Below are 13,233 nucleotides of genomic sequence, written 5' to 3'. Positions count from 1 at the left end.
TTCTAGAGTGGGTTTCAATACCACTTCCATCACATGCTGTTCTGCTTCCTCGACGTATAGAACTTATTCATCACTATTTAGTGAATCATGAACATGTAGAACAGAAAAGCTTTCGCATCTACTTAGGTAAAGCGAAGCAAAAATCAGAAGCAGGGTTCGGATTGGTATTTCTTGTAGTTTTCTATTAAAAAGCGCAACTTGTATGTTTTTGAAACTATTTTCTCTACATACTTTCATTCTTTGATAAGTAAAATAAAATGAGTGACGTTAAATAAATGGCGTACGAATATGTAACACGCACATAGTCTTTTATTATTATTATTATATTAATGTGTAGATGTTTTGAAATTTTCAAATCTACGAATCGCATCAATAGGAATTTTTTAAAAATCAATACTCCCCCAATCATTAAATACGGGTTTTTGAAACTTCATTTTTTCACTGGGTTAGTCAATTTCTAACCGATTTTTATTTTGTTTTATATATTGATTTAAAATTAACAATGAAAAAAAAATTCAACGATTTCGACCCAGGCAGAAATTCAAATATCTTTGTACGTGTTTTTTTTTTTTATTTATTTAATGTCGTTGTTGGTTTCACTCAAGGATTCACTCATTCTGAAATCCAATAAGACAGTCTGAATCGCTTCCACTGAATTCTGAAATTTTATATCTGTAATGGTGAATAATCAAATAAAAATTCATTGCTTTTCTACTACGAAATTTGGTTTGACGTTTAATTATATAAATATTAAGTGATTTTGAGTGAATTCTGTTTTGAAGTCAAGAAGAAATCAAGTCTATCATATTCGTGCGAATAAAACACTTTCAGAAGGCTTCTGAATGATTCCGGACGCGGAGAGCCAATCGACAACGACATAAGAATTAATTGTTTTCCGAAATTGAAATTAATTAAAAAATAGAAATGATAAAAAACATATTCATTAATTTTCTTAAAATCGTCGTGTGCTTAAGTTACAGTTTGTCGCATTAAGTGGTAAGAAACAAGCTAGTTCGATCCCCAGTGGATGCCAATTTTACTTTTTTAAATATTTTTTACCTGTGAACAACATAGATTTAAAGTGTGCTACCTTCAATCATTTTCCACTAAAGGCTAAAAATGTTGTGATTTTCCATTAATTCAAAGTGGTTTCCATTGATTTTACTAATAAAAGAATAAAGTTTTAGTAAACTATTATTCGTTTAAAACTAATTTCTTTAACTTGCTGCCATGTTTTTAAGCAATTATTTTATCCAGGGCTGCCAGAAATCATGATTTAGTATTATTTTCATCCAGTTGGACTCAAAATATGTGTTAATGTTTTAGAGTACCTACCTACAATTTTTTTTTTATTGGAAAAACGAATTGAAAGCAAGGTTGTAAAAAATCATTTAATTTTTAATGTATTTGCTTTCCATTATTTTATTTTAAATAAAAAAAAAATTATTAAAAAATTGTTGCAACTAAAAATATTTTGCATAAAAAAAAATGTTATTGTATATTGTAAAATATAGGTAATTTTTATTACAAACAAAAATATTTTGCATTAAAAAGAATTTATTTTGCAAGTAGAAAATTTTCTGCATTGAAAAAAAAAAATACAAAATTATGTGTATTAAATATTTTTTTTTTATTCTTCGATTTTCTATTAACCATACCTTAGCTATTTCAACTGTATTATTGAAGCTTATATGTATAAGGCCAAATAGTAAAAATTGTAAGAAATTATTTATTATTACGAATACCTATTAAAAAAAAATATTTCCATGCATTGAATTTTTTTTTCAATGCTGTAGTTTTTTTTATTTTATTTGAAATAATTTTTTTTTTAATCAAAAATATTTTGATATGAAATAAAAATTTATTTTCAATTTATTTTTTTTTTAATGCAAGATATTTTTAGATTGAATAGATAATTTTTTTCAATGGGAATATTTTAGTTGTAAAACATTTTTTTTAATACAATTTTTTTTTATTTGCAATAATTTTTTGTTTTAATTTTAAATTCTTTTTTTACAATCCTGTTTGAAAGTCAAGCATTTTCACCTAGTACGAAGTCAATTGCGGATGATTATTGTATCGGCACTTTTTAGTGTTTTTTGAAGGTAAAAACAAATTTAAAAGAATTAAATAAGTAAAGTGAATGGTGGTATGCAAAATAAAAAAAAAATCTAAAATGAACAAAAAAAAAAAAAAATTTAATATTTCATGTTTAATTTTCAGAAAGTGTCAAAATTTTAAAACAAAAATGTTTTAATAGTCAAAAGTGTTGAAATAACATAGTCAAGTATGGATCTGATGTTAAGCTGAAAGCAATGATAGTTGAATCCAAAGATGCCACATCCAGAATAGAAATTATCTGAATCCCAAATTTTTCTTTGCTTCAAGCCAGGATTACATGGTTAACAAAATAGGTCAACGAGTTGACTCTCTGTCATTTTTGTCAATTTTTTATTGACAAATTAACAACTTCTTAATAAATAAATACACTATGAAATATATTCCGAGCCCTAACATCAGAACTTATTTTACCAAAACACCCAGGTTTTCTCTGGGTACATAGATACAATTCGAGGCGAGGCATATACACAATTTTCCTCGAATTCTGGCGGCAGCCGGATAATTTATTAGAACATCAGAAGAAAAAAGCTTATTTTGCAACAGTAGGTATGCGAGCATTTTTTCTTCATCAGTTGTTGTGTTGTCGTCTGTCGAGTATAGTGCGCGTGTAAATATAAAAAAAAATATATACAACAAGAAAGGATAGATAAATATATTCATTTGCATACGTTTTTGAAAACTAAATTAAATAAATTTGTGTTAAACGACTGCGTGAGTGTGTAATCAAAGAAGATTTTTATTATTTTATATAAGCCAATCAAGTGTATCTCAAAAGGTTGCATTTTGGTCAATCAATAAAATAATCTTGAAAGCAATACAAAACGAACGAAAAATTTTGTGGTTGAAAAAAAGTATCCTAAGGAATTTAAAAAACTGCAGCAAATTATCCTTTACATCAAAACAAAATCTAATAAGGACATCACCCGCCCCGCCAAAAAAAAAACATGACTTCAAATCTTCCAGCATTTGACCAGCTAAAGCTAGGTCTAAAGTAAGTATTTATTATGCATTTCTAGATTGAAATCTTTCAGGATTGTATAATAATAAAGAATATCCTTTGCATTTTTGCAATGGCGCCCAACAGATGATTTCATTGAGATTTCTGCGCAATAGGTACCTACAAAACAAAAAGATAAAAATGGACTCGCTTCACCTCAATACTGAAAAGAGAAGTTTCCTTGTTGGTTAGGTATACTTATTAAGCTTTCACTCATTTTGTTTATTTGAAAACGGATGTGTTAAAATTAAATTTAATTTTTTTTTAAATAGGCACAACATTATTAAATGAGTGGTTTTTTTTTTAATGTAGGTATGTACCTACCGATTTTATTTTTTGGCATAATTCCAAACTTAAAGAAAATAAATTAATAATATGTATTTAATATCCAAAGTTGAGTTTTAGTATATCCCCGCCAGAAAAAAAAAGAACCTATTTTAACATGGGTATGTTTGTATGTAACGATTTTTGAGCTCAAAGTCCATCGACAATAAGACCAATATAAATTGGATGTTGGTATTTATAATTAATTATTATTTATTATAACTGGGCTCTATATAGAAGAGAGCAAAATATTGATTGACGACCTTGGATTTAAAGTTTGTATAATTCATCCTGATGGCAAAAATCCTATTTTGGCATGCGTTTTGACAGATGATGTGCAGTTGCTATCAGCTGTTTTTCATAAGATAAAAGCTTTTTTTTGCAATCTGTGTATCTAATGCAATTGGGGGCCATGAATGAATGGTTTACATACTGCATTTTACTTGTTGTTGGTTGAAGCTTTTAATTTTTTTTTTTTTCTTTTTTGAAAGTATGAGGTTATTAAGTTGAGATAGGTACATAGGTAGATATACTTATTTGCCTTTAAATTATAGATTTCCTCTTACAAAAATATTTCACATTATACCTACATTTTTGTTTTGTGTTGACAAAATATGAGAAGATATGATACTTTATCCCTGTGTTTGCTGAAAGTTTCGATTTTTGTTTAAACAAAGTATTTATTCTTATTTATGCTTATTTTTTATTCAACACATTTTTTTTTAAGTGTTGATTGGAATAATATGTAATCCGGAGTATGCATTTGTTTATTTACACACACGATCTTAGATACAGATGCAATATTGATTTAATTTATTATTATTTACATCTTTTTAAAATTTAAGAAATAACAAGTTGTACCTATCCCACAGAAAAACGGTATATTTTCCTATTCGTGACAACTATTACGTTTTTATATTTTAACCTTTGATTTACTAATTATTTAACTCCAAAATTGTACCATTCGTTTATGGGCAAGCAATGCATAAGTTACAATTTTGCTTCTATAAAGCTTAAAACAAGCATTTGTAACGCTTTATAGAAGCACAATTTTTAATCGAGTAGTTCTTAATAAGACATCATATCAACAAGTTTAATAGATTTGCTACAATATTAGCTTTTCGATCTACATACATACAATTGTATGATTGACACAAATTGTCTGTACGTGACGTATTTTTAGTTTTTGTTGAATATCTTACTACAGTTAGTAATACGTTTAATAATTTTGTGCTCGTCGAAAATTAATGATGGAGGCATCAGTCAAATACACATACCTACACCATTTTAAATCAAATTTGTCTGTACGTGACTCAGTGACAGTGCAATGATGGTGCATTGCGAAACTTTTTTAAAATGAATAAATTCAGATTTATTCCAGATTATCTCGATCTGCAGCAAAACCCCAAACTGTTGATGCAATTTGCTTCTAACTTGGTAGTCAAGAGTTTTTGGAATTCTCTAATTAAAATGTTTTGTGGTATACAAATTCAGGGTTCTTGCCAAATGATAAAACGATTTTTGATTTAAAAAATACGTTGGACTTAAAGTTCTAATTTTTAAATGAAAAAAACGACCAAATTGATTTAAACGATATTTTTTTTGTACATATAGAGGCGTCTAAATAGCCGAAATATTTCAATGTCTAAAAATGTTCAAAACCTTCAGTCTTTGACTTTTAAAATTTTTTGCTTTGTTTTTTTTTTTTTTTTAATCAATTTTTCTAAAACGGATTGATAAATTTTGTTGAAGTGTGCTTTTTTGGTCGAAAACGATTTTTTCCTAAAAAATTCCATATAAATTCTTTAATATTTATATGAAATTAAATGGATATTTATATGAATCTCAGTTTGAAGAATAAAAAAAAGTTAATGAAAAACTATTTTTTTCTCACATTTCCAAGCCGATTTGTTTTCACTTAAGTCTTAAAACAATTTGGTTTAAAATTATGAATTGTTCATTCTATGCATTTAGGTTTATTTACAAATCATATTTCTTAAGATTTTTGAAAAAAAAAATTCAAGGGGTAGGTACCCCTTGCCGAAAAATTATTTTTGATTTTATAAAGAGAGGATTTTCAAAGCTCAAGTATACAAAAATTGGTTAAAATCGGACTAGATGTTTTGGAGAACTTCGGAAACAAAACAAAAAGCTGGAAACTTAAATAAAGATCTTTTTTTCACCAGAAGAAAGTCCTTATTAAATGAATCAACTTTCAACCCATGTGCTTTGTCTTATCCCCCATTTTACAGACTTACTGATAGACAGAATTGTGAGAATCACTTTTTGTCTGATTGGTTTATCAAGGTTCAATTTTCATAGTTTTAGAGTCAAATATTATTTTAGTTCGCAAGTATGTATGTAAGAAAATTAAAGTAAGATCAAATTATATTACTCATAACTTCTCCGTCACCCACTGGCGGGAAATTAAAGCATACCTAACAGAATCTAAAAATAATAAATACATAATACTTTTATATTATTGACACAGCTGAATGCAAAAGATAATAACAGGGAAGGGGAATACCATATTTTTTCTTATCATGAAATTACAAAAAAAAAAAAAAATACTACGAAAACTTCAAATTATTGGATTGTTGCCTTGAATTTGAAGAGTTCTTTAGAAAAACCTGCGTTTTGCAAAATCACTTCAAGTGTTTGTCATAAAAAAAAATAAACCTGACTCACTCAAATAGTTAATAGAAGTTAAACAATTTGAATTGAATATTAATGTTTAATTAATACTTAATTAGGTACTTTTACGTTACGGTTACCTTTCATTGTGCAATTATATATCTCCGCGAAGATAAAATTTTGATTAAGTCGATAATACAGAACCGAATGTTGCCATTTTGTCATGCTTAGTTACTTCGATAAAGTAAATAATTGTATAAAAAATAAAATCACAGCAATTATCAATTTAATTCATCAATTAAATTAAATCCACTCAAATTAAGGGTAGGTGAAAACAACAAACATTAATTAATCATAAACAAGTATGGGAATTTATATACCTATTTGGATTTCAAATGGTAGGAGTATACAAACATTTAATTATAATTATACAAGTACAGGTACCACCTTTAAAGTCAACAATAATGATGCACATAAAAAATACAAAGTTTGAAAGTAACATTTTGGAAAATAAAGATTTACTGTACTTATATTATATCCAAGATGGAACAATGTTAGTTAAAGAAAGTTTTGTGATGCATTGTTAGAATGATATTTTTTCGAAATGAGTTAGTACACAGTTCCAAGTAATATAACCAAATGGCAATACTTACTTACATCAAACATTTTGAATAAATTCGATGTATATGTGAGTGTAGAGTTAAATTTTGTTATTGTATTTGATGATCAAATCAATTCAAGAAATTGAACGGATTATGGTGTTAATGAAAGTATACATTATTTTACAAAAATAACTTTCTAACGTTTCAAAAGGAAACAAAAAAAGTCGGGTTAATTTCATGGAACCCATGGATGGGAGATGGGACGAAATATCTGCAATTTCTTCGTTAAATTTGCCTGTCTGTTCTGTACTTAATTATCTTAATTATTTAATTTCTCCATATAGTAAGAAGGAAGTTTAATTTTTTCGTATTCGCGGAAGATGAATAATTTCTTCATTTTTATACAATCTAGGGAAATTAGGTACAAGCAGATACAAAAACACCAGCATTAAGTTGGCCTCAGAAATGCAACAATAAAAAACTGGGAGGCTTGCGACCAATTTCTGAGGTCAACCCTCAGGTACAGACGGATCACTAGTGCGAAGCAGATAAGTGGTTGAGTTATGACTTCTGATCCAATCGACATCGATATCATAACAGCGCCGAGATAAAAGAAGAAGAAGAAGAGATTAGGGATATGTACTTCAAACAAGACAGTCTGAAAATATTAACAATAATAATAAATAATTGTTTAATGATGTGTGGTGAAGTACCTACAAGTTTAAAGTTTCTTTTTATTTTTTGAAGTGAAAACTTCTTTAGTATCGTAGTGATTTGAAACAAGATGAAACGAAAACGCGACACGACTTCAACTTGTTATAACTTTTTTGTTTAAATAGATAGATGAATGAAATTTGTACTGTAGATAGGTAATTAAATAAATTATAATTGTACAAAATTTCAATTAATTTCATATTAAAAATTCGGAGATAACGGTAAAAAGATGTTCTTTTCCAACACACGTTATATCTTTTGATCTAGTGCACATACAAATTTGATTTAACTTTAATAACATAACCTTTTATTTGATATATCACACTTAACGGTACGTGCTCTACAAGTTACACAATCTTAAATTGAAAAAATTGAAAAATACCTGAAAACACCTGTGTAGATCTGTTGGCTATGACCAGTTACCAGTGTAGGAAGTACCGTAATCTCAGTCTGGAAATTCGACATGGTTGACTTTAAAAAACTCTAACTTCTCTTGTAGACATCTTTGAAATAAGATTTATGCATCATGGTGAAACAATAAGCTTTCACATGGTATAAAAGTTTTTATAGGTTGTCAAACAAAAAAATTGAATTAATAGCATGAGAACATAAAAATAAATGTTTTTTTTTTGCTTTTTTTTATGAAATTTCATCGAGTTTAAAAAATTCTAGCTCTTTTTGTAGATGTCTCATAGACTTGATCGATATATATATTTTGAGCTAAGACAATAAGCTTTCAGATGGTGTAGATTGTTATAGGTTTTTAGGGAAGAAAATGGATTTAATAGCGTGAGAAGATAAAAATACGTGTTTTTCGCTTTTCTTGATGGAAATTGATCGAGTTCAAAAAATTCTAGCTTTGTAGATGTCTCATAGACCTGATCGATATATATATTTTGAGCTTAGACAATAAGCTTTCAGATGATATAAAATTTATATAGGTTGTCATATAAAAAACATGGATTTGAAGGTGATAGAATAAAAATAGATAGATTTTTTTTTTGCAAGAAAAAAGGATTTTTTAAGGTTTCACTTCTACCACGTGTGAATTGCACACAAGATTTTTTTTTTAATATAACCTCACAAACATAAGAAAAAATCCAAAAATATTTTGTTGTTTTAATAAGTGAAAATAATGAAAATTGTTTCACAAAATTTAAATATCATTTTTATCAAAAACAAAACCGCCTTCCATTTATCAAAACTAGGTTTTATGGTTTTTCTAATAGTTTCTATGGAATAAACTGAACGAAATTGAAATTTCAGTTTTCCAATACAAAAAGAATTATCAAAATTGGTTCACTCAGTCCAAAGTTATGAGACGTAACAAACATAAAAACAAACAAAAATACAGACGAATTGAATACCTCCTCCTTTTTTGGAAGTCGGTAAAGAAATTGTTTGAGAAAAGTATCGGTTATTGAAAATTAATTGAAAACCACCAAAAAACACAAACTTGTAAAGAGAATTTGAAACTACTACTTCACTATATGAATAAAATTATATTCTTTTGGTTTCGTCACCAACGAATTTGACAAATTTTGGTGACTTTTTTTTGATGAGCATGTTGTTTATTTTGTTTTAATTTTTGTATGAAAGATATTGCATGAGTACAAAATTTTCGTGTTACTATTACACTTAAACATGCAATTTTTGTTTTCAAAATTAACAAACAAAATTTTCATGATTCTATGCAACGAACATTTAGAAATAGGTTGGTCCGTGCTTGATAAATAATTTTTTTTAGCAAAGTATCGCGGTCGTAATCTTAATTATAACCGTCGTCATTTAAAAATAAAATATTTTTGTAGGTTAACTATATAATGTTCCATGCTTTTATCTTAAAGCTTCGACATAGGAGTTGAGATATCATTGAATTAATATCTGACAGGTGTTACTACATAAATTGAATATAGGTACTGTACTACCGACTATGAAATTTTGATGTCACTATTAGAGCTGTAGCAAATCGTATGTATTCGTTACTTAAATGCGGGTATTTGCTTCAGTAACGAGTAACGAAACGTTACTTTCTAAACAGTATCGTTACTCGCATTTTTCGTTACTGGGTACTGAAGTAACGAAACATACGAGATACGAAACATACGAGTAACGACCCCATTCCAATTTCAATACTAAATCATCCGATATATGAGATACGAAACGAAGAAATACACTCAATTTGGCGCATTTAGCATCTCGTATCGATATCGTTACCGTAGTCGGAATGCTAACTCCAGATAATTATCTGGAGTTTACTTTTGTCTCGATAAAAACAGTAGTTCCAAGGTATAGTTCAGTTATCGATAATAATTTATACAGAAATATCAAAAGACCCGTTTTAGTATTTTCTCTATGTGGCCGAAATACATATACCCATGCCGCAACCAATGTGTTTATGACCTTTTTTGTTAATGGTCTTGAAATGTAGCTTAAGAATGTACAAAAGTGTTTTGGTTTTTGAAAAAATTTGTTAATTTTCAGTGCAAAATTTTCAACTGAAAAAAAAGCCGAGAAAACGAGGTTTGAAAATCACTGTCAGTAGAAAAAAAAATTAAAAATTGTTCAACATGGTTGTATTGAAGTGTTAATATTCCGGGATCTGCGTGGTGTTCTTTTGAAATAAAGGTCTCTAAAGAATTGTGATAAGATTACTGAACGGATATAAACAAAAAATTACCAAAGTTTTGTCGAAAAAATCGAAAAAAATAAAAAAATTTTCCACGTTTGATTAAAAATAAAATGCACGACTGGGGTCGCACGTACTTGCTCTTGCCATCCATTTTGTTTAGTCGAGAAAAAAAAATCAAAAAATAAAGTTGCAAGTTAAAAAAATTAAAATTAAATTTTTTTTTTCAAAAACTTAAAAAAAAATTTTTTTCAAAAACTTTTTTAATTTTTTTTTTTAATTTTTGACACTTCAAAATTATGTCTGTAAATTTTGAATAAAATTAACTCATGTTTTGATGAAATATATGAACTTAAAAAATATGTTAATTTTTGAAAAACGGCAACGCCATATTTCCGTTCTCCGAATTTTTTGAGAAAAACTAAAAACGCAGTTTTGTTAGAATCAATAAGAGTATTGCGCACACCAAATTTAATCGAAATCGTTAGAGCTGTTTTCGAAAAATTTGCAATACCTCGAAAACGTTATATGGGAGATATGCGTTAAAATGGAGATATTAAAAAAATAAAAAAAATGGGTCTAGGGAATTATGTAAAAATCATCTGTACCAAGTTTCAAGCAAATCCATCTATCCGTTTAGGCCCTAGCTCGATGTACAGATGGACGTACAGACGCACAGACGCACAGACCGACGGACGGCATGACGAAAACCACTTTTTTGATCTTCTCCATAATCGTAATGTTGGTTTTGATTAAAACCTCGATTTTTTTTTTCTACACGAAACCAATACTTGCCCTATAGAGCAAGTAAAAAATTGAAAAAAAATCAGTATAGCTACATTCAAACTCTTATAACATGAGAACGCCGCAACTTAAATTAATGCTTATGGCTTTAAAATGTAGCTTAGATTATACAAATTGTTTTTGTTTTTTTTTCACTCTTATACCAACGTACGAAAGATACTTAAAATACCAAACATACGAAACGTATCAAATACATGAAATATACGAAAATTACGAAACGTACGAAGCATGCGAAAGTAACGAAAGTAACGAAACATGCGAAACATACGAAACATACGAAATATACGAAAAATACGAAGCATACGAAACTAACGAGTAACGATATTATTGATGCGGGTACTAGTATCAAAAGTAACGTATACATGCGGGTACTCATTTTGTCGTTACCTTTACAGCCCTAGTCACTATCGGTAGTCTTCGTTACAAAAATATTCACAGGTCCAAATAGATAATGTGGGTTTGAAGTTTTTGGCTTCTTTGGTTAGAACTAGAGGTCCTAAGATGGTTCTAGTAAATAAAGTCGTATTAGACGCAAGAATGCTAGAGGATTTGGGTGGGAAAAACTGTGTCCTTTGATGAAACAAACTTTAAGAAATAGTGACTATTATAAATTATTTTTAAAACTTTTAAATTATGTATAAGTCACTATCGCAATCGCAACACACTTAAACTTTGCAAAAAGTCCAAAAAAGTAGGTATAGACAAATTGATCACTTATCTTAACCATCACTAATTTTATGGATAACATTTTATTTCGGTTCGATTTAAGTTTTGAAATTGATTGATTAATTAGTTTTTTTTTTTTAATTTATTTGTTTCATGTGACAAAATTCTGTTAAAACACACACATTACCAAAAATATATTTATAAACAATGTGTAAAGCGTCATATATACATTCAAAATTTAACTATATTAATAAATGAATGTTAACTGCTATACCTATACCAAATTGCTTTTTGTAAAGTAGGAATGACTTAGGGTCATGCAAATTATTTTTGTTCTGTTTTTATTTTTCACATTAAGGGCTTGTTGCGCAGTATCTAGCAAAAATTTCGCGTAATTTCAGAAATGTTTATGAGTTAACAACCCGAAGTACCTACATTACATAATTCCTCAAGTTTTAATAGGTAATTTAAGTTCTAAATGCTATGGGTCCTTAACGTATTTTATAGAATAGCAACTGACTAATACTTAAAATATCTTTTTATTTTTTTATTAAAATTATTTGAATTAGGTACAAAATTATTTGTATTTCTAGTTTATTCAAATAAACAATTAATCAATTTTATGCTTCAAAAAAATAATTTATATCAATGTGCATTAATAAATTAAGACTTTTCTTCCCGGTTGACCCCACATTCACTTATCAGTTAAAAGCAACTTGCCAATAATAATAATATACAGTTCTGTAAAAAGCATTAATCAAAAACTAAAAGATTCAACGAAGAACCTAACCTAAATGTATCTAGCTACTGCAAAAAAGGAATTATACATCAACGTATATGTATACAAAATTTAAATTAGTACAATAATACGGCTAGACACACAAATCACTTTCGATTTTCAATCATAAATAAAATTTATCTATGTATATCTACCTTCCTTTAGTGTTAAATGCTTCAACTCTGACTGATCGGCTTCATTATAGTTTCGACATAATCATTAGATTTTGAATACATAATTTAGGAAGTTAAAGAACATGCATAATATTTAAGTAAGTTTAAACGTTAAAAAATATTTACATAATTTCGTCACGTTTGTGAAGTTAATTTATTATAATTTATTTGAAAGAGAAGAAAAAATAATTTGAAATGATTTTTTCACCTTTTTATGCCCGTCATTATTATTGTAGTGAAGTGTAAATATCGTACGTGAATATATCAGCTCTAATTTTATTGCATTGAAAAAAGGCAAAATTTTGATTTTCAAAGAAACTTTTAAACTACTTTGGTTATTAAACTAATTTATTTTTAAACAAAAAATAATTTTAAAAGTTATGCTCTACCTAAAAAAAAATTTAGAAAATTAAAAAAAAATTATAAATTGAGTTTTATTTAAACTTTCAGCTTTTTGTTTAAATTTATTTTTGGTAACTTTTAGCCAATGTTTAAATAAAAGAATTATAAAAAAAAACAAAAGATAATTTGGGACATACGAAGCAAAATACTGGTTCTCAGTGAGGGTTTTTCCATATTCCAGAAGAATTGTATATTAAGAAATTATTAAAAACTTCTGTAATTAAAAAATTTAGAAAAAATCAAGAACGAGAAAAAAACAGTTTTATGAAAATATTCTCTCTAATAACGAGGACAGAAACATAAACAGAGTAACAAATAGAAATGAAAGTGGAATGGAAAGGGCGATAACATTCCACTTTTTTTTATGAAAGTGAAAGGAATTGAAATAT

The 13,233-nt window shown here is 27.7% G+C and overlaps 1 protein-coding gene across 1 annotated transcript in view; it reads left to right on the top strand.

Annotated features, from left to right (window-relative positions):
• Nucleotides 1-2,621: 2,621 nt before the first annotated feature.
• Nucleotides 2,622-13,233, top strand: part of LOC129913637 (esterase B1-like) — a 33,747-nt gene continuing 23,135 nt past the window's right edge. The window contains exon 1 of the mRNA XM_055992404.1: nt 2,622-3,112. Coding sequence (XP_055848379.1) covers nt 3,066-3,112 — 47 coding nt within the window. The 5' untranslated portion in view covers nt 2,622-3,065. The remainder of the gene's footprint in view (nt 3,113-13,233) is intronic.

Source organism: Episyrphus balteatus, chromosome 3 (assembly GCF_945859705.1).
Source record: "Episyrphus balteatus chromosome 3, idEpiBalt1.1, whole genome shotgun sequence".
NCBI classification, from domain to species: domain Eukaryota; kingdom Metazoa; phylum Arthropoda; class Insecta; order Diptera; family Syrphidae; genus Episyrphus; species Episyrphus balteatus.
Note: the sequence above shows the minus strand (reverse complement) of the source record. Positions and strands in the feature narration are given on the sequence as shown.